The sequence below is a fragment of the Elgaria multicarinata genome, chromosome 6 (assembly GCF_023053635.1).
Source record: "Elgaria multicarinata webbii isolate HBS135686 ecotype San Diego chromosome 6, rElgMul1.1.pri, whole genome shotgun sequence".
NCBI classification, from domain to species: Eukaryota; Metazoa; Chordata; class Lepidosauria; order Squamata; family Anguidae; genus Elgaria; species Elgaria multicarinata.
In genome coordinates, this window is record NC_086176.1 from 12,310,460 (window position 1) to 12,338,020 (window position 27,561).

Consider the following 27,561-nt stretch of genomic DNA (forward strand, 5'->3'; position numbering starts at 1 on the left):
TGCAGGACTATAGATTCTGGTTTCTTGCTTGAGCTTCTCTGGCCTTGGGGGTACTCAGGCATTAAATCCTTTATTTATTTTGGAAAAGCTCTCCTCAGACTAAATATTGAGCCAGCTTGTATGTGCCTTAAAAATGCAGGGGTGGTTCACATTTAACGCCAAACCCTAGTTTGGCGTAACATGAACAAGCCTTGGACTTGAGAGCGGTGGACTTGAATGCCCTCTCAAGCAATGCAGTTCCTTCTTTTTTCCAGTTTAGTATAAGACATTGTTTGCTGTTTCATCTGAACCAGCAAACTATGGTTTGCATTTGCCTTCGAAACCAGAATTGGATACTGTTGGGTCTCCAGTTCAGGTTAGCAGGGGAAGTGTAAACTATAATTTGTAAGTATGGATATGGTCCAGTTTCCGCTAACACAGAGCTAACTGCCATGTAGGAAGGATTCCGAGAGGGGTGGAAGGAATGTTATCTAGGGCTACAATATGACAAACCTTTATGTGTAAATAGTTATACCCTATTCCTTCGAGTCTAAGACACACTTTTTTCCCATATAAACATCTCTAAAAATGGGGTGCGTCTTAGAATCGCGGGTGTGTCTTAGGTTGTTTTTTTTCTGTTGGTGGTACTGAAATTAGTGTGCATCTTACAATCGATGGCGTCTTACAATCGAAGAAATACGGTATGTTGATTTAGGAAGATGCTGTGAAACATTACATACTAAGGTGTCTTAGGAGACAAACCCAGAAAGTTAAAAATTCTTGCAAGTGGGTATAAAGCAAAAACTAAGTATTATGTAACAGTTTGAGACCTAAGGGCATGGAGCAAAGTAATTGGCTGCTACAATTAATTTATATGAAGTATTATTTGCAAATATGTATTGCTTTTTTGTTTTTGTATTGTTAGATCTAAGTTGCGTGAAGAAGGAAGACAAGATGAAGAATTCTCTAGCTTTTTAGTTGTGTCAAAAGATGAAGTCTCAAAAATTTGTCAGAAAGGCTTGCATATTGGTCATTCCAAGAAAGAAAGAAATATTATGAAGGAGCTAGGAAATCCTCAACTTGGAGTATATTTATTCAGATATGTTGATATTGCTTTGAGTTATGCGTCCACACACTCAATCCCAGTAGAAAATATCATTATTTTCAGGGTAAGTATTATATAAGGAAATTGTGAATGCTAGGAAACTGCCCTGTAGCATGGGGAGTCATTGTTTAGATCCAAAGGTTCTTCACCTCCTAAGGAAGAAATCCAAATTGATTCAACACTAGATATAAAATGGGAATGTGAAAGAGGAAGAAATCCAAATTGATCCTAAACTAGATATAAAATGGGCATGTGAAAATTGAATAAAGTGTGAAGATAATTTTTTTATCAGGGTTGAAATGCAAAGCCCTTGACTGTTCCAGGGGGTTATTCTGGAATGTTCTGCCACCTAATAATTACGATTTTTTTATCTGATTTGCAAATTAAAGTTACTAGTGGTCTATTTATAGCCATTAGATCTTCTGCTCGCATTCCCTGATTTAGCAGAACATTTCCTCATGTTGTCTAACAGAACCAGCTGTTCTACACATGCAGAGCCATACTGGCTGTCGCGACGCAGCAGCAAAAGAACACAGCTCCATAGATCCTCACCAGCTATCAGATTCAAGTACGGATTCACTGATGCGTGTGTGCCTGCATGTGCATCTGACCAGAGTGCTGCAATCCTCTATGCCCATGCAGAGGATGGAAATTTTCCATCTGTCTCTTTACCTGGATGGGAATGCACATCTACATAGTTTGCCAAGTGCTACTCTGAATAGAATTTTCCATACACAGAACAATCCCATGTTTGTCTACAAGGGTCAGTCCTACCATTAGCCATGCAGGCGGATTACGGGTGATAGTAGATTTTCCCCCCATCCACTGACTACAGGCCCCCTTCTGCTGCTGCCTGATTACTATTTATGGAGCACTGCGACATCTGCGTATCTCCCTATGGCTTATTCTAAGGAAGGGGTCAAAGCGATAACTCATGGGTTAGTCAACCCTGGACAACACCTGCACTGCTGTTGCTTTGCCATGATAAATATGGTTTAAAGTTTGAGTTAAATTTAGAGTTTAATTGCAACTTACGGTTTAAGCATCATTTGTTGCCATCAAGGCAAAGCAAGCGGCACAGATGCTCTCTGGAGCTACCCCACTCATAATGCCTCACTCTGAAAAAGGATGGCTTCCTCAGAGTATGGCATTGATGGGAGAGATGGACACAGAACACCTTGGATTATGTGGGGGCAAATAATGAAATTAAAAAAGCCTGGTGTGTTGGTGAGAGAAGAGAGCAGCAGCAAAAGCACACTGGGTTGGAAAAGGTGGTAGGTAAGCAGGGAGAGCGAAGGTGGAGGGAGGTACCTCATGCACTGCAATGTCTTGTGTCATCCCTAATTCAGAAGAAAATCTTAGTGAATTCAATGTGAGCTACTCCATAGTAAGTTTTATAGGGTTGCAAACACAAGGTACTAATGAGATACAACTATCTCCTCCTCTTGAAATCATTCTTGGTATAAGGTGCTATGACTGAGAATTAGATGCTATTGTTTACTGGTAAGAAGCACTTTGTTCCCTAGAATTATGTCATAGCTAGTGAACTGAATATAATGCTGCCAACATTTTGCTGAACTTAAGTGCAACCATTTCCTTATTGGATCCTTGTCCCTCTTGGTTTATAAAAACTGGCAGGGAGGGAACAGTCAGCCGGGCTAGGGAGGTATGACTCCTTGTGAGAGGAAGTGGATCCGAGCTGCCTGAAAGAGGTGGTAGTGGGATCATTCCTGAAGAAATCCTCTCTTGACCCAGAAATCTCAATAACTTTAGGGGGTGGCAAATGTTCCTTTCCTGGGCAAGGTTCTTGAATAGGTGGTTGCCAACCAGCTCCAGATGCTCTTGGATGAGATTGTTTATCTGGATCCATTTCATTCAGGGTTCAAGCTGGCTCTGGCACAGAAATAACCTTGGGCATTCTGTAGGATGACCTTGACCTATGTTGGGAGAAGGGAGTGTGACTGTTGATTCTCTTTGATCTTTCGGTGGCTTCTGTTACTGTAGACCATGATATCCTTCTGGGGCAATGGTTTGAGTTGGGAGTGGGAGATACTGCACGACAGTTGTTTTCACTTGTAATGGATGGTCAGGTCCAGAAGATGGAGTTTGGGGGATATTGCTCGTCCCCATGAATTCTCCAGTATGGGGTTCTGCAAGGGTCAGTTCTGTCCTCCCATACTATTTAGCATCTACACCTTTGAGTGGGGTCATCTGGAGTTTTGGAGTGTCTTGTCATGGGTATGCTGATACATGCAACTCTGTTTCTCCTTTTCATCTTCATCAGGTGAGGCTGTGGCTGTTCTAGATCAGTGCCTGGCTGCCATGATAGATTGTATGAGGGCTAATAAACTGAAGCTCAGTCCAGAAAAGACTGAGATAATGTTAATGGGTGGTTCTTCTGACGAGATGGATGATGCTTAACCTGTTCTGTATGTGGGGCTGCCTTTGAAGACGGATTAGAAGCTGCATCTTCTACACAATGCAGAGGACAGATTGATAACAGGGACTGTAAGGTCCAAACATATGACACCAATTCTTGCCTGCTTACACTGGCTGACTATACATTTCCAAGCCTGATTCAAAGTGCTGTTTTTTACCTATAAAGCCTTACTTGGCTCAGGACCACAATACCTTATGAAGTGCCTTTGCCCATATACTAAAATGGTTATCTGAGGCCCTCCTCCGAGTGCCTCCTCTGAGGAGGCAACAAGGAAGAGGCCCTTCTCTTGTTGGCCCTCCAATTATGGAACAATCTCCCAGTAATTCCTGCTTAGCATCAACATTGGACTCATCTCCACCAAGCAGGATATTCCACTATGAAAGCGGTATCTAAAAGGCAGGAGCCATACTACTGCTTTATAGCGATATTGAAGTGCACTGCAGGATTTACACTACTGCTTTATAATGGTACTGAAGCGCACTGACAACTGTTGGGGTCCATGACACATCTACACCAAGCAGGATATAACAGTATGAAAGTGGTATATGGTATGTGTCATGGGCCCCAACAGTTGTCAGTGCACTTCAATACTGCTGTAAAGCAGTAGTGTGGCTCCTGCCTTTTATATACCACTTTCATAGTGGAATATCCTGCTTGGTGTAGATAAGCCCAATGTCATTATTATTTATTGCATTTATGTCACGCCTTTTTTCCTCCAAGGAACCCATAATCCTTCACCTCTCCATTTTATCCTCACAACAACAACCCTGTGAGGTAGGTTGGACTGAGAGTGACTGGCCCAAAGTCACCCAGTGAGCTTCCATGGCCGAGTGGGGACTGGAACCCTGATCTCCCAACTCCCGGTCCGACACTTTAGCCACTACGTCACACTTATTTCAGCACCAGGTTAAGACTTTACTCATAGGCATTTTATAGTATATGATAACATTTTTAATAGGTCCTGGGATTTCTTATTGTTGATGGTGTGTGTGTTTATATGTTGTATGTGAATATACTTTTTATGTTTATATTTTACAATATTATATTTTAAGGTTTTTGATCTTTGTAAATTGCTCAGAGACTGTTGGGTGTTTGGTGGTATAGGAATGTAATAAGTGAAAATGCAATGAAGCCTTTTAATAAGTTATTTTGAAGTTATTTTGCTTCATCTGAGCAGGTTCTCTTCGGAAAAGTGAAAAAAATCCAGCCTCCTAAGGGCAAAAAGAAAGTTGTTTTGGATCCAACTCCAAACTTTGATTGCCATATATCCAGAAATCATCCTTCACTTCAGGATTCATTGGAGGATCAGGCCATTGGTTCTTTGGTAGGCCATTTTGTTACTCTAACTTTGTTACCGATGGTCTAATAAAGTGTAATAAGTGAAAATGTAATGAAGCCTTTTAATAAGTTTAGGGATAAAACAACCCAGTGGATAACTCAGGGTGTTGGTGGGTTGTTTAGGGGCAACTGAGCATTTACACGTCACCCTACAAAGGAGCCAGTTGGGGGTTGTGTGGTAAAGTAGAAGAGGCAAATGCAGTGCTGGCAGCTCACCTGCTCATGCACAATAACCCATCTGTTTTTGAACTGATTGATTGTCATGTGCAAATGAAGTCAAGATCTTCCCCAACGTCCCCCCCCAATCACTCCAGTTCCTTCTCTGCAGCAGCTCCTCGTCACAACCAGTATTTTTGTTATTTTTGATTCCTTTTTTAACCATCCTCCAGAGGATGAAACAAGAGGAGTTGGTCTTCCTTTCCTTTCCCTTTCTTTCTGCAGTATTCAATGCCAGTGCCTTTCAGAACTAGAGAATAGAGTCTCTCTCAAAAAGAATCTATTCTAGTCTTTTGGGGAGAGTCTAACTTAGTGGCTATGCAACCTCCTGCTCTGAGCATTCTTGTTTACCAGTTCAAAGACTTTCTTGCCTGTGGGCTTTAGGGAAATATATTTGTTGAAGGCTATATCACTACTATTTCTACTGCTGCTGCTAGTAGTAGTAGTAGTAATAATAGTGGTAAGATAGTGCAGTCTTGGCCTGTTCTTATATAACCCAAACAGCCCTAAATAGTCCTGTCATGACTTGCCCATCAGGGATTTCTCTCTTCCTTTGCACCTACATACAATTGACCTTTCAGGGCACTTTTCTTTAATCACCTGCGATACCAACCTAGTTCTTCTTCGTGGTCTCTGTGCATCACACATATGGGCTCTGCACCTGCGCGAAGCCCCACTTCGGGAATCTTCTATAGCTAAGAGGCATTTTGGGCGAGAACCCCTCCCCCTCTACTGCGCATATGCAGAGGGGTTCCCTCCCCAGTTCTTCGACCGTCATCGTGACAGCCTTGTCGGGTACATCTCTGTGAAAATAAAACGAAATAGCTAAGACTTACCTTTCCTTTATTCTTATTCTTCTATTTTCTCTTCTTTACTCCTCTTTCCAGTCTTTTCTATATTAAAAAAAAAATTACCTCATACTTACTCTTACTTTACTCTGGTCTGCATGGGCCTCAAGGCCCTATTTAAAAAGTGTGCCCGTTGCGGCACGAAGCTTCCACCCTCTGACGGACACAATTTTTGTGTTATCTGCTTAGGAGAGGGACACAAAGTTGACACCTGTCCCCACTGCCAAGCCTTCTCAAAACTCACGAGGCAGCATAGAGCAGACAAACTAAGGGCTGAGCTGTGGGAAAGGGCACTCGCAGCAGTGGACAAACCTGCTATGGCTTCGCAAAAAGAGCCTCTCGTGTCTCCAGATCCTGTCCAGCCGACATCAAGTCGTGCTGACAGACCCTGCCAGGACACCCTGGCAATGCCAGGGCGTTCCTTAACTGCATCGGTAGCGAAAAAGCTATCAAAAAAGGCAAGAACGCTGAAATCAACAGAGACAAAACACAAGAAAAGGGACAAATCCTCAAAACACGATACTCATAAAGCCAAGACACTAACGTCGACAGCTTTACCGATGCCCGATAAGCCATCGTTATCGACAGTACAACCGATATCGATAACGCCAGCTCCGCCGGTTTCGATAGCTGACCCGATAACGACCGCTTCGTTATCAGAGGGTGAAATTAGGGATGCCACATCCAGTTGCAGCAGAGAACCATTACAGCTACCAACAATATCGAACAAAGCCTCGCCTTCGAGAAACTTACCTGTGCAAGACGAGCGCAGTCAACAATATCGACGATCAAGATCTATTGATCGAACATCGGAGCGTCGTCGTTCTTCGGAATCCGTGCACTCTTTTGATACTCGATATCAAGAGTCTGACCTCGGTTATTATCGAAGGCACCACCGTTCTAGTTCTCCCGTAAGAGATTGGGAGAGAGAATCACAATGGTCACTTCCATCAAGACCAACTTACTACTATACAGATTGGCGCGAACTTGATGATCGATATCGGCGCTACGATCAACCATCATCGCCTCGATGTCGACAACCTTCGGCAACAATTTCGGCACCCCAAACAGCAATCAAGGCACAGGCACCTCAAGTAGCTAGGCTACCTATAGATGATAGACCCCAATCACTACGTGATGAGGACACAACAATTCATCATTTGCATCAAACTGAGGAAATTCAGACTATCCAGATCCCATCTTCTCCACAATCGGTAGAGGACTACTGCTCAGACTCTGTATCGGCTACTTCTCCAGCACCATCGATACCGTCTCCCGATTCGATAGTGGAGGTGCAAGGATCGGTCTCTCCATCAGAGGGACTAGGACATTTTGCCGACCTTATCCAAAGAATGGCGCAAGCGTTAGGAATCGAGATGAGACAAACAATAGAAAAACTAGTAGACCCAGTCTTTGAGGCGATTTACACAGAGGCAACGTCTCCAGTAGCTATTCTGTTCCTACCAACTCTAACAAGAACAGTTAAGGACCATTGGAAGGATCCCGCGACACTTCAGCCATCATCAAAGCGCCTTGATAATACGTACAGGGTTTTGGATAAAGATGCGGAATTTTTATTCACCCCCCCCCCAACCCAATTCAATAATAGTGGAATCGGCACAAGGCCGTTCGCAAAGAGTACACACCGTGCCAGTGGACAAGGAGGGCCGGCGTTTAGACTTGATGGGGCGTAGATTATATTCCACAGCATCCCTAAGCCTAAAGGTATTGAACTACCAGGCTATGATGTCAAGGCACCAACTATTCTTGTGGGACAAGATGATGTTATGTGATAATCTAGGGGATGACCAGAGGGAGCTGGCTAGAGTCTTCCATTCTGAAGCCACTCGTATGGCATGGCAACAAATTGCCACAGCAAAGCCCCAAGCAGACTGTGGAGCAAAGACTATGGTGGGAGTTATTGCTTTAAGGAGACATGCCTGGCTTAGATCAGCAGGTATCTCACAAGAAGCCAGAAACCGAATCGAAAGCCTCCCTTTTGATGGCACAGGCCTCTTCAATTCGACAACGGATGAGGCAATGGAGGGCTAGGGTTACAGCCAGGAAAATGGGGATAGGTGCAATTCAACAGCAACAACAATTCAGACCTAGAAGATGGTACAGACAGCCAAGTACCACCACAGTAAGGTACCAACCTGATAGACAACAATTCAAACAACCTCTACCTCAGCAAGGGAAAAGGCAATTCCCATTGTCTAAAACCAAATTCCAATGCCGTAAACCGGACTACCAGCAAAATCGACGACTTTGACTCCCCTGTTACAGACCACATGAGTACCCCATTCGGCGACTGCCTCTCTATGTCAATAGAGGCTTGGAGCCAGATAACCTCAGACAACTGGCTGCTCTCAATTATCGAGAGACGTTACAAAATAGAGTTCGATTCCCTACCCCCTAAAGGGAGTTTTGAAAAGAGCCATACCATCCATACCACTCCAAAAGGAGGTCCGCCCACTATTAAAGAAAGGAGCGATACAGTCAGTACCAAAACCAGAACAAATAGAGGGTTTTTACTCTCACTATTTCACAGTCCCAAAGTCAGATGGAGGGATTCGTCCCATATTGGACCTTCGGGACGTAAATGCATTTATTACACCGAGGAAATTTCGCATGGTCTCCCTTCCTCTGATACTACCTCTGCTCACAAGACATTCATGGTTCGCCTCCATCGATCTAAAGGACGCCTATTTCCATATAGCCATCCATCCCGACAGCCAACGCTACCTCCGCTTTGCCATCAGCCATCGAGCATTCCAGTTTCGAGTACTACCCTTTGGACTTTCAACAGCTCCCAGGGTATTCACGAAGTGTATTGCGGTGGTCTGCGCCCACCTCAGAAACCGGGGGATACAGATCCATCCTTACATTGACAACTGGCTCCTGGTAGCAGATTCCAAACATACCCTTCAACGACACATACAATACGTTCGCGATCTCATGGTGCAGCTAGGACTTATTTTATTTATTTATTTATTTATTACATTTTTATACCGCCCAATAGCCGAAGCTCTCTGGGCGGTTCACAAAAATTAAAACCATCATAAAACAACCAACAAGTTAAAAACACAAATACAAAATACAATATAAAAAGCACAACCAGGATAAAACCACGCAGCAAAATTTATATAAGGTTAAAATACAGAGTTAAAACAGTATAATTTAAATTTAAGTTAAAATTAAATGTTAAAATACTGAGTGAATAAAAAGGTCTTCAGCTGGTGATGAAAGGAGTACAGTGTAGGCGCCAAGCGGACCTCTCTGGGGAGCTCATTCCACAACCGGGGTGCCACAGCGGAGAAAGCCCTCCTCCTAGTAGCCACCTGCCTCACTTCCTTTGGCAGGGGCTCACGGAGAAGGGCCCCTGTAGATTATCTTAAGGTCTGGGTAGGTACATATGGGAGGAGGCGTTCCTTCAAATAACCTGGCCCCAAACCGTTTAGGGCTTTAAATGTCAATACCAGCACTTTGAATTGGGTCCGGACCTGGACTGGCAGCCAATGAAGTTGTACAAGGACTGGCGTAATGTGATCTCGCCAGCCAGTCCCTGTTAGTAAACGGGCTGCCCTGTTTTGTACCAGCTGAAGCTTCCGGACCGTTTTCAAAGGCAGCCCCACGTATAACGCATTGCAGTAATCCAAACGAGAGGTTATCAGAGCATGGATAACTGTAGCTAGGCTATCACTGTCCAGATAAGGGCGCAGTTGGTATATCAGCCTAAGCTGATACAAGGTGCTCTTTGCCACTGAGTTCACCTGTGCCTCAAGTGACAGTTCTGGATCGAAGAGCACCCCCAAACTACGGACCCGATCCTTTAGGGAGAGTGCAACCCCGTCCAGGACAGGGCAAACATCACCTCGCCGGACAGATGAACCACCCGCTAACAGTACCTCCATCTTGTCTGGATTGAGTCTCAGTTTGTTAGCCCTCATCCAGTCCATTACTGTGCCCAGGCAATGGTTCAGAACAGTCACTGCCTCACCTGGGTTTGATGAAAAGGAAAGGTAGAGCTGGGTATCATCCGCATATTCATGACACCTCTGATAAATGGCAAGAAATCAACTCTTTGTCCAACCAGAACCATAAAGTTTATAGGTGCAATCTTAGATTCTCACACCACCAAAGCATTCCTTCCTACAGACAGAGCCATTGTCATCGAGAACCTAGCAAGGGATATAATGAAACGGAAAATAACAACTGCCTTCTCAATACAACGACTTCTGGGATTGATGGCATCGACTACCATGGTCGTTCCCTTTGCAAGGCTCAAGATGAGAAGACTGCAGCTTTGGTTCAACAAACTCTTCAATCCACTACAAAACGCCAGGCGTATCTCTCTGTCTGCCTCCAATTGTTACCAAATCCCTGAGATAGTGGACGGACCGGGCCAACCTGAGGAGAGGAATACCGTTCGCATCTTCGATGCCGACCAAGTCGATCACGACGGATGCCTCCCGCACTGGATGGGGAGCTCACCTACACTCCTTAAAAGTACAAGGACTTTGGTCGAGGGAAGAAAAGAAAACACATCAACTACCTCAAACTACTGGCAGTACAAAAGGCGCTCAAAGCGTTCGAAACAGAAATATACAACAGCCATGTGCAAGTAACTTCAGACAACACGACAGTCGTGTTCTATGTCAACAAGCAAGGCGGAACAAAATCCCCGCTTTTAACCAAACTTACCATACACATATGGGAATGGTGCATTCGACGCCGAGTTTTCATCACCGCAGTTCATATAGCGGGGCTGGACAACACACTAGCGGACACCCTCAGCAGACAGGCATCGATAGTCCACGAATGGAGAATCCATCCCCTGGTTATCAGGAACATCTTCCATCTCTGGGGAGAACCAGAAATAGACCTTTTCGCAACAGAAAACAATGCAGTGTGCAGCAGATTCTGCAGCAGGGCAGGGATAGGGAGAAGATCACTAGGAGATGCGTTTCTCCACAAGTGGAACTGCTCCTTACTGTACATATTCCCTCCTTTTCCTCTGATAACGAGGATAATAGCCAAAATTATTCAGGACAATGCAGATTGCATAATCCTAACACCCTGGTGGCCCAGGCAGAATTGGTTCGCAACATTGCCGAGGTCTTTACATGAGACTACCGATGAGACGGGACCGTCTATTCCAACATCAAGGTCGGATATGTCATCCAGACCTAGACACCCTTCACATGACTGCATGGAGGCTGACTCCTCAATAGCGGACAATGACTTGACAGTGAAAATCCAAAAGGTTTTGGATGCAGCACTAAAACGTTCCACACGGTTAAACTATAATAAAAAGTGGTCTACGTTTACTGCCTTTGCATCTGAACAAGAGTTTTCACCCTTAAGCTGCCCTGTTCATCAGGTCCTGTCCTTTTTATTGGTTTTAGTTGACAGAGGTCTGAAGGTTTCCTCTTTAAAGGTGTATTTGGCAGCTATCTCTTTTTTCCATGACTACATTGATGGTTTTAGGGTTTTTTCACATCCTACAGTTAAGCGATTTTTAAAGGGCCTATTGAATCTGAATCCGCCACTAAGGACCTTCTCCCCATCATGGAGTCTATCAGTAGTGCTACATGCACTTTCAAGGTCACCCTTTGAACCTTTGGCAACCACTGACTTGCGTCTTCTCACGTTAAAGGTGGTGTTTTTAGTAGCAATCACATCTGCAAGACGTGCAAGCGAGCTATGTGCACTGAGGATAGACGAGCCTTATCTGGTGTTCCACCTTGACAAGGTGGTACTTTGCCCTGACATTCAATTTTTGCCAAAGGTTGTATCTAGTTTCCATGTTAACCAAGGCATTATTTTACTAGCCTTTTTTCCTTCTCCTTCATCTACCTTAGAAAGAACCTTGCACTCACTAGACGTTAGAAGGGCCTTAGCTTTCTATAAAGATCGCACTGCTCCCTTCCGCCAGTTGCAACGACTCTTCGTATGTCATGGACAGAACAAGAAGGGCCTACCAGTATCATCTCAGAGACTTTCTTCTTGGTTGGTCCAATGCATTACTCTGGCCTACCAGCTACAGAAACTGGAACCCCAACTTCCGTCAAGGGGCATTCCACTAGAGCGGTCTCCACATCATCTGCCTTTTCATCGTGGCATCACTATTCCAGAGATATGCAAGGCAGCAACATGGGCTCGACCAATGACATTTGTGTCACACTACAAACTGAATGTCAGGTTGAGATCTGACTGCTCTTTTGGCAGGGCAGTATTGTCATCCGTATTCACCTAAGGACACCAACCCTCCTCCGGTGAGTAAAAGCTTGCTAATCGCCCATATGTGTGATGCGTAGAGACCACGAAGAAGGACAGGTTGCTTACCTGTAACTGTGGTTCTTCTAGTGGCCATCTGTGCAGTCACACAACCCACCCACCATACTCCCCTCTTGGTGTCCATCAAATATTGTTAATTCTTTATTTAGTACTTTTTTCAGATACACCTAAAGGTGTCTATATTCCTCAGACGAGGCCTTCAGGTCTCAGAAGAACTGGGGAATTGGGGCGGGAACCCCTCTGCATATGCGCAGTAGAGGGGGAGGGGTTCCCGCCCAAAATGCCTCTTAGCTATAGAAGATTCCCGAAGCAGGGCTTCGTGCAGGCGCAGAGCCCATATGTGTGACTGCACAGATGAGCACTAGAAGAACCACAGTTACAGGTAAGCAACCTGTCCTTTCCACTGATAAACCAACTACCCCTACTCTGTAGCCTCTTTCTTCATCTTTTGGGTCCACAATCCAGATTCTTACATTTAGTCCCCATCCCTCAGTAGATATCCCCCCAAACCCCAGCATGTCTGCCTGCCGTCTCTGCTTTTTTCTTATTTTTCTTTCCAACAGCTGACATCTTACTTAGGGAAACTACACCATTTGTGAGAACTAACCGTTGCTCCTTAGAACTTCCATAAACATCTAATACCACAGTAGCTCAGCCAGTGGTAAGAGCCTCACAGAAGATAAGCAACAGCCAATTCATAATTTGTTATATATACTTGCTACCCCACTTTGGAGAGAGTTTTTTTTAACCTTTTCTGTTGTCCTTTGGAGAGAGGTTTATTTTCTGAAAAAATAGATATCCTGCCTCAAATTATACATCATCTGCATGCTCTTGATCTTCAATAAGAGTATCAAATATAAATTTGCATGAGTGACCTTGACAGATTATGAGTATACAATGTTAAGGCTTGTGCTTGTAGTGCACAGATTGCTTAGTGCTACTACTGCATTGTATTGATATGCAAAATACAGCATTGAATCAAACCGTGTCTCAACAGTCTGTAAGACACCCAAAATTCCCCTTCAAAGGCAAACATTGCTTTGGCTTTAGTTTATTCAAATGAGCATGGGCTAAATTAGATTGTAACGAGTTCAAGCCAATTTGGAAGTTGCAAGTTCATGGAGAGGGTGGGAAAAATGTTGAGAATTCTCATTGATTGTTGAGAGAAGAAAAAATACAGCATAGATCAATAAAGTGAGGCCCCAGTATCAAGGCGTATAGATTTTGTGGCTAGCTTCTGTGTGTATTATTATTATTATTTATTTATTTATTTATTTATATAGCACCAACAATGTACTTGATGCTGTACAAAATATACAAATAAAACAGTGATACCCTGCCTAGAGGCTTACAATCTAAAATCACATTAAAACATATGAAGGGGGGAAGGGGTTCACAAAGCAGAAATAAGAGAATAATCATAGTAATAAGAACAGTAAATCAAGCTAAAATACTTTGCAGATGTGAAAAGCAATATGCAAATATCAGATGGGGCAGAATGAGATTGGACCAAACCAGCACAATCTCTGGCTGCATTCAGACAACATGATAGCAACGGTGGGGTAATAAGCAACTTGGCAGTTGTTTATCTAGGGGGTACTCCCCACACAACATGATAATAACCGTGGTAGGGATTAGGATCAGCGTCGAGTTGACTATTAGTTCACGCTGCGTTGACTCACTCATCCCCACCCTCTCTCCCCCTACAGTTCCCCTGAAAATCTATCCTGCCAGTTGTACTAGAGCAGCCACCACCACTTTGGCCACTCTTACCTTGGGTTTCTGTGTCTGATGAAATAACCAAAGTGACCGAGGAAATACCCAACAGCGCTCTCCACACAACATGATAACCCAAAAGCTGGGTGAACAGTGTTGCATTGAGTGGGGATTTCTTGGCTAGTGCTAGCAATAAAATACCTGTGGTTTCTCTTGCTAGCACTAGCAAGGGAAACATGAGGCAGTGCTGCTGCCACAGCAGGTGCAGGTGTGGGGTTGGGTGGAACTGCACTTTTTGCATCCCTGGGCCAAAGAGATTTATGTATCAGGGTTAATGTGATAGTGATAATGGCTTGGGGATTGATTATTTTCTACTTTCCAATGAGCTTGCTTTTTAAATGGTTTCTCATGATTTGGGAAATGATTTGCCTTATAATTGTAAAGTTCATACAGACAAGGATTGATATCTAAATGATTCCTAAAGACGGTTAAGGACTGATCTTGTTGGCCCCTTATGTTCTCTGAAAGGGAAGTCCTGTGAGTGTAGTTCTCTGTTTGTGGGAAGACTGGCATGACTGGGGGGGAGGCATAACATTCTGCTGTGTGGAGCAGTGCATGCAGGAGAGGGTGAGCAAGTGGACATGACCTTAGTATTTTAAGGAGGCTTCTTTTGTATTTACTTTGTGATGGTGTTAAATACCTATTTATTGCTAATACTTCTTTTTCGTAAGGCAGTTTCATAAACAAATATTATAATTGCAATACAACAACCAGTGACTCAAACTGTGGGCAGTATCCTTGGGATGCAACCCTGTTGGATACTGCTTTGTGATATTAAGTACATGAAAATTTCCACAAAAACAGTTCTATTTGATATTAGATAGTTTTGAATGAATTTATAAATCGTGAGAGATTTTTTGAAATGGATGTTTGTCAAGTTAGTTTTGATAAAATACGATCAATTCCTGAAGTTATTTTAGTAGTTTTTGTGTCAGTTAATAACAAATTCAGCAGACTAATTACATTCTCATGATAATTTCATATTTACAGGTATATTTTTATGAATACAATGAACTTTCAAAACCTGTGGATAAACCGAGGCAATGCCTTCCATATGCAGTCATAAAAGTAAAAAGTGTTAATAAGAATGTGATGGCTGACTACCCTGTAACATCTTTGAAGTTATGTAAACCTAAAAGGTTGCCTAAGCATGTTGGTAAGCTATTTTTTTTAAAATGGGTATCTTGCCCCTTCACACTAATACACTCACAACTTCTCATGGTTACATTTTGTATTACAGTAGCCTCAAACTACATTTTGTTCTTGGTTTCTGCGTTCAACTTTGTACCTCCACAAATCTCTGCTTTTATCTCACTGTCTACTTGTTCTTGCTTCCTTCAATCCCACTCTGCTGCTCCTCTACTTACCCAGTACTCTGGTCTTATTTCTCACCTTTGTTCCTACAAGCAATGTATTTTTTTTCTTGTTCTTGGATCTTTTGATGCTTAAAAAATCTTCTACCTTCGTAGCTCCCACATTTTTTTCCTTTAGGCTGCAATCCTTTGCACACTTACTTGGGAAGCAAGACTCACATAGGTTTGTCCTATTTCTCAAACTAGTTTTCCTTTCATATTCCTGCCTATTCTTGCCCCTTCCTATAGCTGTTCTGCTCTTGATTCTTTGGCTGCTTCCAGACTAGACCTCTTTAGTCTTGCTGAAATGTTGCGTTTGCAAGAGAAACTTAGAGTTCCATCACACCAGTGTTTTATCGCACCTTCGTCCTGCCTTGTTTACCGTTTTGCCCCATGACACTCACACAGCGTTGTCCCTGTACTGCAGTCATCTTGCCTCTTCCCCTCCATTTTCCATGTTTTTCTAGAGCGGGGAAAGTCTGTTTTTTTCTTCCACACAGGATAAAAAATGCTCTTCCGCCCCTGTGTATTGCCATCCTCACGCCATGTCAGAAGGACCTACTTTTCTGGATACGTGTTCATTGACTGGCGGGCTTGCTGACAAAAGAGGAGGGAGTGCTGAGTTGCGCAAACGAATAGTCTTGTGCAGAGTCGCTCAAATGGACTTCTGCTGCTCCAACCCCACTCTCCTTGCATTCTCCTTGCTATTTCTCCCCCTCAAAAGGCAGAAACAGCGCCTAATCTATCAAACGCTAAATCGTTAAAACAGAAAAAAAGAGAGTGGGGGTAAGGCGCCCACATCCATCACATGTTCATCAACCACCCTGGCTTTCCCCTTCACTGGTTAGCCCTGCCCTATTTTTAAAATCTTTTGTTCAGGAGTGATTGTGTGAAGTGTTTCTGGAGCCTCAACTGTTGCTCATTTTTGTTTTATTCTTTATGGTTTATTTCAAAAAAATCCTCTTTTTTCAGGATTGCTATATGGATCTGTCCTCCACCCCCGATCCCAATTTGACATGCAAGATCTTTGTTCCATTTACTGGTTTCAGTTTACTTTTTCTGCATATTGGTTGCTGCAGGACCATTTAGTTCAAACAAGTACTTTTGTGTTCTGCTGTGTGGATCTCTCCCAACTTTGCACTCTTTGGGCATTATTGAGCACTGCCAGTCTGCTCATGCTATTGATGTACCACTAGCATAAGCAAGTTCTAGCAGTATGCCAATAGTGTAAGGTGTGACTTGTTTTCCCAGAAAACTCATCATGCCAGTTCACACTATTGGCACAGTGTCCATTAGAGCTCGCTTACACTAGTGGTACATCAATAGTGTAAACGGACTGGCAGGGTTGGGTACTGCCTGTTATGCTGAAGTTAATGTGCCTCTGTTTGTCCACTTTGTACAGTGAGCTGATGGATTCATTTTGTCGTGTTTTATGGATTAGAGACACCCCCTCCCAACCCTCTTCTTTGAACTTATGATCCGCAACTTAACTTGCATGCACCTTTTCTGTGTAATACGTTATTGTGGAGCAAACAAGATGTGTACTCAAATTTATTTATTGCATTTTTATACTGCCCAATAGCTGAAGCTCTCTGGGCTGTTCACAAAAGTTAAAACCATCAGACACAAATAAAAGTATAAAACAAACAACAGTCTAAAACAAACAATAGTATAAAAACACAATAAAAGTAATATATAAAAGCACAACTAGAGTAAAACTGAACAGTGATGGAGAGATTTATACAGATTTAAAACAGTAAGGTTAAAAGACTACAATGATAAACTGTTAAAATGATGGGAGAATAAGAACGTCTTCACCTGGTGTCGAAAAGAGTATAATGTAGGTGCCAGGCGAACCTCTCTAGGGAGCTCATTCCACAGCTGGGGTGCCACAGCAGAGAAAGCCCTCCTCCTGGTAGCCACCTACCTTAGGGTCCGGACAGGTGCATATGGGAGGAAGCGTTCCTTCAGATAACCTGGCCTCAAGACGTTTAGGGCTTTGAATGTTAAAACCAGAACTTTGAATCGGGCCCAGACCTGGACTGGCAGCCAATGAAGCTGAAAAAGGACTGGCGTAATGTGGTCTCGTTGGCCAGTCCCTCTTAACAGCTTTGATGCCCTGTTTTGTACCACCTGAAGTTTCTGGATCATTTTCAGAGGCAGCCCCATGTATAATGCATTGCAGTAATCCAGATGAGAGGTTATCAGAACGTGGATAACTAGCTAGGCTATCTCTGTCCAGATAAGGGCGCAGTTGGTATATCAGGCTAAACTGAAAAAAGATGCTCCTTGCCACTGAGTCCACCTGCTCCTCAAGTGACAGTTCTGGATCCAGGAGCACCCCCAAACTATGAACCCGATCCTTTAGGGGGAGTGCAGCGCCCTCCAAAACAGGGTGAACATCACCTAGCTGGACAGACGAACCACCCGCTAACAAAAACAGTCTAAATAACTGTTTTCCTTGTGTTGTATGTGCCAAAGATACCCCACAACCCTTTGCTTTTCACTCGTGATATGAAAGTATCTGAAGGTTATTGTGCTGTATTGTTTTTAGTAATGGCAGGTAGTTAATGGTAGGTGAGCTGTGTATTTGCATGAGAGAGGATGGAGAGAGAAGCAGAGAGAAGGCCAGCTTTATTACTTCAGAATTTAAAGTCTAGTAGAAAGTACTGCAGTAGCTTCTAGGAGACTCCACAGCCTAAGAAGACAGAGCAAAACATACACCTTCCAGTCACTGATCCTCTTGTTCAGTTTACTCTGGTTGTTAATCATCTTAATCTGCTATTAGTAAGGAAGCAGCTTTATTTCCAGTGAGGCATTTCTGAATACACAAGTGAAATGCCATGCTTGCTTTTCAGCAGCCTCCCCTCCCTGTTTTGTCCTCCTCTCCTATGCCCTATTGAACAATTGACACCAACGTGCACAGTAGAAAATGGGATAGGAAGACTTGCTTCCTATGTCACCACTTACAGCAAAACTATGCCTCTTGGAAAAAAACAGAAAAGTAGTGCTAAGGTGATACATACCTGAGAGGAGATTGTGCTATGGGTCTCTCCTTTTTTCTTTTCTTTTTTTTTTTAATTGAATTTTCTTCAGTATGAAAAAATATGGAAAGATCACAGGGAATGTGATTTGACCACTATGTTTGGATGCCCCCTAAAAAATCAGTGAGTAAGTTATGAAAATATACTAAATGTCCAGTGTGGAAACAGCCTCAACCATAGTTTTTTTTCCCCTCTTCTGACTCAGTCTCCCTACCTTGTTCATTCAATTCTTCCTGTCGTTAGGTCTGTGTAAGGTTATTTTCCATTCAAACTGACATGTTGTTTCCCTCTCACAACATTGTGAATGTTCAGTTGTGTGTGTTTTTTAAAGATTAACTGTTGAAATATTTATCCTATTAGTACAAATATCTCTCCTAAAGTTTCATTTTCTCAACAGTTACAAAGTTAATATTCATTGACCCTGTTTAGTCAACATGCTAAACCACGGTGGTCAAGCATTTTGAGCTTAACATTATGGCTTAACATGTTGTGAACTATCAATCATGTTGTGTGAACCATTCCTAACCATGGTCACTACATAACCACAGTTTAAATATGCTCGCTAACCATTTGCTGCAAAAGTGTTAGCAGCCTAACCATGGCTTAATGTGTTGACAGAACAGGACCACTGATGTTGCAGTACCTTGGTCTAAGTCAGGGAGGCATGACTACCACAGCCACATTTTCTCCAAATATTACAATATAGATGGGTCAAAATTGATTTTTCCCCCCAGAATAAGGTCTTTGAAAAAGATGTAGTTTCATATCTTTCCTTTCATTCACAGGTAGAGGAAGGGGTCTCCCACTGGAAAATTGTACAAGAGTGACAAGGATAGGTAAAAGCAAGCTCATCTATGAGCATTTCAGAAAACCCGTTGAATGCTGTGCAGTAAACTCAGACAATATTACATCTGCAGAAATTTCTTCTTTTTCTGGAAGCATACAAAACTGGAATAGCTCAGTAGCTGAAACCCAGTGTAAAAAAAATAAACACAAATCGACTAGAAGATGGGATTCAGCACAAATGGAAGCAAATGAAGTGAATATTCAGCATATACTTGGTGAGGATGTTAAAAGTTGCCACATGGGAAACTCGACTAAAAATCCTTTGAAAACGTTTACTGGCATTTCTCCTGTCTGTAATAGTGGCTCAAGTACTGTAACTACTTCAAGACTCATAAAGGATCCAAGGTTAACCAAAAGGGAGAAAAATCTGGGGAAGCAAAGTGAAGAGGCAATATTCCATGGGAGTTCACAGAATGAGAAAGAATTGGAAATATCTGCTAATGTAAGCATACCTTATCCTGTGCCTAAGGGTTTTTTTCTTCATGACTCCAAACATGAATTTAGCCAAAGGCAGTATGTGGAGAAAACATCAAGGAAAGAAAGTACTTCAGAAGAGCATGTATCACCATCTCCGTTGAACAGAGATGAAGATTACAAAGAGAACAATGAACAGTTGCTTGGTAATATAAACAAAGAAATTCTGCCTTATAACACTTACATGGAACACTTTTTAAAAACCTATGTTAGCTATAGTTCTTCAAAATCCAAGGACTTTAAAAACAATTCAAGTACAATTCTTGTAGAAGACCTCAAAAGAGAAAAAGGAATGAATTATTCAGAAGTAAAATTGGCTAATGAGTGGAAATCCCTGGATTCCCAGCCAGTCAGCATAACAGTGGATTACAGGAAAGAAAAGCCCATTATTGAACCACCTTTCTATGATCACACTGACATAAGTATATGCAAACAAAATCATGAAAGTGTAACCTCTGGTAAAGATAAGATGGATCATAGAGGAGAAATGGGTAGCCATTTACAAGAAGTTTATGGTTGTACCTCTGAAATAGACTGTTCAACTGATTTTGATCAAAAATGTGTTATAAATAATTGTACTTCATCAGAGAGAGAAGGTAATGATGTTGGCAAAACCTACTGTGTCCAGGACCATACATTACATTCTGGATTTTGTAAAAAGGTACATGCTTCTGAAAATATGAGAGAGGTTTGGACTGAAAATAACTATGGGTTTGAATGGTCTTCAGATGAAATGCGTGCAAATAATTTTGAACAAAATAAGCCTCAAGAAACTATACAATCTCAAAAATCCAGTGTGGAAAGAGCAAATAATTCAATCTATAAAAAGGAAGAATATACAATAAATAAAGGAAAGGGGAGCCCTATCAAAGAGAGAATTAGTGATATACATAACATGCATTACTCTCATGATACCTCAAGAACTGATTTGGTAATGAGAGACTTCAGTGAAAAAAATATGTGTGTTTCCAAGTTAGAATCTTTGGACAAAAATATTTTTAGGGATAGAGAATGTTCTTCATTGGGAATATTTGTTGATGGACAAAGAGATCATGAGACATACATAGAAGGTGCTGATGGTTTTGACCAAATACACACAGCTCAATTGGAAGGGTCTCTTGGGGAAGAAAAAAGTAGAGAATATACTCCTGAAATACAGATATTTTGTGCTACAGAAAATGCAGCAGAGAAAACATCAGGAAGCCAACAAAATTATGTTGAGAAGGGCTTGAAAAGTATAGATGATATAAACTGCATGAAAATTTCAGAATATACTGATACTTTGGTTTCAGAAAGCTCAGCTTGTGCTCTCAACCTGAATTTTCAAAGATGTTCATTATCAGAAACACAGGTGATGAACATAGAAAGTGGCAAAGAGAAATTTGAAGACTTGCATGAACAAGCATTGCTTACTAAATCTGTGGGTCTGACAACTCATCAGGAAAAAAATCACATTGATTTTATATTACATACTTCTGTTCCTTTGGGGAATATTGAGCATACAGAAATTAAAAAGCCTCAGTCTGAGCACACGGATTCCCCAAATGCAAATTTTGAAATGTTGAACAATAACTTTTCTTGTAGAGATAGTATTTCAGAAGGTTTAGAGGTGAAATGTGAGGACACTAATATCCAGGACCTAGAAATTACTAATGAATTTGAAAGTGCATTGGAATGGTGTAAGAAATGTCTCTTAGTACCACAGAAATTATGTAGTCATGGAAATACGTCTAGTGAAGAAGGTGAATATCATTATCTGCAGAAACGTATGGATTGGGATAATTTGTTTGGAAAACCTAGTTTGAAGATAGAAGTTTCAGGAAATTCCTTTATGAAGTTGAATGAAAATTGGGAGAAATCTGGTGTGGAAGACAAAGAAACTGAATCATTTCATACATTCAGGTGTCCAGACTTAAGAATTACAGTAAACAATAAATTTCAGTCAAAGTTGAAGGCAAAAAGAGAGAAATGTCCAGCTAAATATTCAAGACACAAAATGGGTATTAAATGTATGCAAAAGAAAAAAATGAAGAAATGTACACAGAGTCAGAAAAAAACCAAACTTTGTCACAAAAAGAAAGAATTTAATATACAACATTCATCTAAGATGTGTTCTTCATTGTCTAAGGGACAATTTAAAAAAATTGTGCAGTCTGAAAAACATATTAAGAATATTTTGAATACACTTAACACTGAAGCACAGCTGTGTAAAAACAAATGTGTGTCTCAAAAGATAGGTGGAGCTATGTTTCACTTAAGGAAAGCTCGAAGGAGAGTTCGAGCTTTAAAAGCTGTAGCAGAGGTTGGAAGTAAAAGTCCAAGAGACTCATCAAAATCGTACAAAGTCCTACGCTGTAGACTTTTACACGTGGATTCTTCTATAGCATCTAGGTGCATTTCAGATATGTCTTCTAGTAATGATAATATGAGAAATATAAAAAAAGAACTTGGAACAGTCTCTGAAAAACCTACCAACTTAGATATGGAACTAAAAAACAACTTCAGCTCTGAAGCTAATAACTGTACCAGCAAAAATATTGCAAAACATTTGAATTCAACTACTGAGGAAAAGGAATTAGAAGTCTGTCAAACAGGCGAAAGAAAAGGTGAATGTACTTGTAAATGTGATGTAATGATGAGTACAGTTAAATTTGCCACACCAGTTCAAACAGCTTTAGAATCTTCTGCAAAAAAATTAAAACCAGATGATATTTCCATATTATCTCCCATCTACACAATGCAGGAAAATGTTTTTTCCAATAAAAAAGAAATTCTTGGGAAAAAACCAGCACAGCAAGACAATATAAACAAGAGAATTGGTGTTGGAAGGTGTTCTGCTTCATCGGCATTCTTGCCTATAGCAGAAGATAAACATGACGTGAGAGTGAGTCAGATTTACTTAAATTCGCAAATGCATGGTGCTGAATCATTGTCTTTGAAAACAAGATCAAACAATTCATCAAATACAAATTTAGAGGGAAACTGCTCTGAAATGCTAACTGAATATTTTAACAAACAGCAAGAAGACTCTCATAATAAAAACAATAATTTAAAATCTGAACCCTATTGCCCCAATAAACTTGGTCAAGCAGCTGAACAGGAATTGCATACTGCTGAGAATAGGAAATATAAACCATTGACTGCATATGTGAGACAACCAGAAAATAATACTGAAGGAGTTTTATCAAGCGAGTTTCATCCTGTGCCTTCGATAGATAATAACTTGCTCCTGTCATCCCATCATTATGCATTACAGGAACTCGAAGGGGGGAAAATAGAGGAAACTGGGATATTGAAAATTAAGAAAGAGTTTTCAAATATAAAGCCAAATGTCAAAAATAACATTCCTGTGCAGCCATTTGTTAAGATAGGCTTTGAACAGAAAGATATGACACAAACAAGTCATATCACACCTAGTGAGGAATCCATCTGCAAACAGTCTTCCTCAAACACTAATCAAGTTATTAGACTTCATTCTGACTCACTATTAAGAACTGTTTCAGAACAGGGTGTTGAAGCTATTACTGCAACCACTATTTTATCTCCTGCATGTTATAATGTCATGCCAAATAAAGCAACTAAAAACTTTACAACCTCTTGGACTAGACCAAATGAAAATTGTTTTTCAAGTGAACATTCTAACAACTGCAAAGACCTCAGCAGTGACATCAAATGTACAAAAGTAGAAATGGAACCAAAACCTCTTGATTTTAAAATAAAAATATCAGAGATCTTGCAACAGGCAGATGAAACCTCATCTTTGAATATATTACATGAAAAGATTATATTTTGCAGAAGCAGTCTTCCTTTGTTTGTGATGGCTTTTGAGAAAAAGCAGGGTTGCTCTCTTGAACAAGTTTTGGTTTCTAGGGAGATACTTGGGAATGGTGAAAGAAACATGCAGGCTAGTTGTAAATTAAAACCTTGTGCTATAGAAGCGCTGGTTGAACTACAGATTATAATGGAAACAATTGAATTCATTGAAAATAAGAAAAGACTTATAGAAGGTGAACCAACCTTCCGAAGTTTGCTTTGGTATGATGATTCACTGCATAGTGAGTTGTTTGGTGGACAGTCAGGTTATCAACAGCAGTCAAATTTCTATCCTGCTTTTCAGAGGAGATTAAAATACAGTGCTCATAATGAATTACAAAGCTATCATAAACAGTTGGTGGAAGTTTTTGAGAGCACAAGAGGGGAAAATAATTCTTATTATTCCTTCTTGAAATCGAGACGAGAAATAGAGGAATGTGAAGCAGCAATGAAAAGTAATTCTCTTTTCTCAGATTTTTTTCTTTCTGTACCATATGTTTGTGGAGCTAACTATGGGGATACCCTGGAAGACTTAGAAAAGGCAAGAAAAAATACAGTGGATTTAATAAATATATGTAAAAGCCTTGAAGGAATTAGTTTCAGTGCTGAAAAAGAAGAACATTTTTGGGTTATAATAGAGATTATTGCTACAAAGATAGAATTTATAAAGACCTGTGAAGAAGTGAATATAAAAACATCACTGTTTGGCCTTGAGCATATATTTTTTGATGCTGCTAAAAGTTTTGCTTGGAGAGAAAGAGAGGGATGTATAAATGGAGTTTTAAAAGATGGGGAACAACAAATGCTTGAAATCAACGAAGCTGCCCTGTCTAAACTCTATGAGATTTATGAGAATATGGTAGAGGAGTGTGGGAGTAGAAACTTTAACAGTGCTTTTCAAGACGATGTCACAAGGAAGTGTGCTGAAGAATTTTATAATTGTGAAAAGCCGGACAGGCCACAAAAGGCAAGCTATTTCGTTACAAATTCTCCAGTTTTACGTCAGGATATTTGTTGTATTGGTGAAATACTGGATGAAGCAAAGTCTGCAAACACTGAAAGGTTACAGCAGCTTATGTGCAGATGTACAGAGCATATGGAAATGTTGAAAGCATATTTTCGGATTTTACAGGAAGAGGATGACAATGTTTTTATCACAAAAGAAAATGTGCTGGGATTTATGAAAAGTGGTGGCATACGTTCTGTCATTTTGAAACCAGAAGCTGTTGAGGTTTATACTGAAATTGCAATGATACATGAAACAGTTTTTTTCCTTAAAAACTCAATAGCAAGAAAAGTAGATAAACCAAGGTTTCGAAGCTTATTATGGTTTGATTTATCACTTCTACCTGAACTTTTTCGATGCCAAGAAAAAATGGCTTCCTTATCTTACCGGAAAGACAACCTTTTAAAAATGATAGAGTCTTCAATGACAGAGCTTCAGGAGGAAGTGAATGTTATTTATGACTATGCACAAAACTTGAACTGTTCATATGCAGCGCAGCTTCTCTTAAGAGAATTGAATGAACTCTCTGAAACAAGAAACCTGCTGCAAAAATCTAAGTCCCCCATCTCCATGTGTGTTGACTTGGTACCCTATACCATATGTTTAAATTATGGGAGTACTGTGTCTGAACTGGAATGTAACTACAGCCAATTTTCTTTGCTTCTTGAAAAATTGATGTTGGCTGAAAGAAAGGATTTGGGGAAAATGGCTCACATTATGAAAATAATGAAAACCATTGAGCATATGAAGTTTGTCTGTTCTGAGCAGGGAAAATCACCTCTTCCTTTGGTTATATATCAAATGCTTAAAAACTGGAGAAAAGCTTGTCAGCTGAGAAGGCAAGATGTGAAAACCCCTCTGGATACCAGCATCGAACAAAGCAGGGGCTCTGACACACACCTCAAAAGGCCGGTTGATGTAACTCTAGAAGACAGCCCCTGTTCTCCTGAAGAGAAGAGTGATTGTTCACATAGAAAAAAGAAAAAAGTAAGTACGTTTAATATTTTATTTTTAAAGAACTTTATAGTGATACATAATTCTTATTTGGCTGTAAATGACGTATCTTTTAGCATTTTGAAAGGCAAACAGAAACCTGAGATTGTAAATCCTTCTATCATGTATGATTGATCTGAATGTTGTTAAATAGGTTATAATAGTTCTCCCTATTTATTCAAAAACATTAGGAATATTAATACCATTGGGATGTTTATTTTCCATTTCATTGCCTATTCAAGTTGTGCATACATTTCCCTTCTGGAACAACTACTTCAAACCTAATAATACTGTGCTTGATTCAGTTAGTAGCATCTCTACTGATACAAAAATGTCATGATATATCAATGAAATTAATGGTAATAATGGAGGAGGGCTTGTCTTTAAAATCCCAAACATCCATAATTGCATACTCTTTATAGCACAATCTTATAGAATGAGATGATTTTTTATACTTCCTTTTTGCAAAACCATAGTAATGCTCCTAATAGTGATCATACACAATTTTTTTCCGTTAACTACCAGGGGTAGGCTTAAACCAAAATTCATTCACTGTTCAATTGCTTTAAATTAAATGCTCACAAAAGCTTGGGCTTTTACACTCACAAAAAGTTAGGAGGGCACTCACAAAGCTTCCTCTGCATCTCTCCCCCTCCACTAGCACCCTGTAACTTGCTTGGGTCAGGGTATATGTGCAAGACTTTACTCCCTAGGTCTTAGCAGGGTGTCGTTTATCAATGGGGATGGAACTGTGACTACCCTTGTATTAGTCCCAGTTAGTCTTTTCCCTTGTGGGAAAAGACATTGTACCAGGGCTTGGGATGTGCCTACTGTTGCCTGCCTCCTTCCCATGCCCCATTAGTTATTGGGCTCTAGTAGCATGCAAGCAAGTGGGGGAGAGCTGCAACAACCCTGCTGACCTCAGTCCTGCAAGCTTCTCTGTTTAAGTACGTACAACAACCCTAGTTTATTTATTTATTTATTAAATTTATATACCGCCCCATAGCTGAAGCTCTCTGGGCAGTTTACAAAAGTTAAAAACAGTGGACCTTAAAAAAAAGTATACAAAATTTAAAACCATAAAAACATATATAATTTTTTAAGGTGAACTCTCTTACCCCTTTATTTTAATGTTTCTGTAATTTCAATAATGCTACTGCCATTTCTTCCCCAAAGTTGCTGTCACCACATCATTGAACAAAAAACATTTTAAAGCCATCAGATTTAGGTAAAGCTTCTAGCAGGTTGAATAGAGTAAGTAAGTAAGTAAGTAATGTACATTGATGGTGCTATATAAATAAATAAATAAATAAATAATAATAATAATAATAATAATAATAATAATTTAGCCTGAAATCCTATACCAACTTATGTGGGAGTAAGTCCCATTGAAATCAGTGGGACTTACTTCTGAGTAGACCTGCATAGGATTGCACTGCTAGCAGCTTATTTTTATTCAGTTAATAACAAGTCTGATCTTCTTTTCAGGAAATAATTGTAAGTAATGGTAGAATATCATTAGTGTCTCCTGTGGAGGCCGGAAGATCCCTCATACAGCGGCCTCCCTAGTCCCCTCCCCGCCCATGGAACTCCCTTTTCCCTTCCCTCTGAGGTCACTTTTGCAGCCGATGTCATGACTCTCATTCCTTCCTGCACCCACAGTCTGGCAAACGGACACAGGACACCAAAATCAGTGAGACTTCTTCATTGAAAGAAATCCCACAGAAAAAGCTTAATGGTTATATGCTTCATATAGCTGACGGTCGGTAGTTATAGGCTTTATGTAATTGCAGAATAGTTAAAAGCTAAAAACTACAACCTTAACAGAGATGCACACGACAGGTTTCCTCATTGAAGACTCTGAGGCTCAAACACAGGGAATGGGCTCAGAATTCCTGAGGTCGTTCTTCCCAGGCAATCAAGGACATTAATTTCCTCAAATAGCACAAGGAACTGGAATGATTCCTGGGACCATTCTTCCCAGGCAATCAAATGCAAGAGTTCTAGCAAAGGCCCAAACAAATACACACA

General features: G+C 40.8%; 1 protein-coding gene across 1 annotated transcript in view; it reads left to right on the forward strand.

Annotated features, from left to right (window-relative positions):
• Positions 1–27,561, forward strand: part of TEX15 (testis expressed 15, meiosis and synapsis associated) — a 50,843-nt gene that overhangs the window by 9,155 nt on the left and 14,127 nt on the right. The window contains exons 4-7 of the mRNA XM_063128443.1: positions 905–1,148; positions 4,702–4,848; positions 14,993–15,158; positions 19,184–25,524. Coding sequence (XP_062984513.1) covers positions 905–1,148; positions 4,702–4,848; positions 14,993–15,158; positions 19,184–25,524 — 6,898 coding nt within the window. The remainder of the gene's footprint in view (positions 1–904; positions 1,149–4,701; positions 4,849–14,992; positions 15,159–19,183; positions 25,525–27,561) is intronic.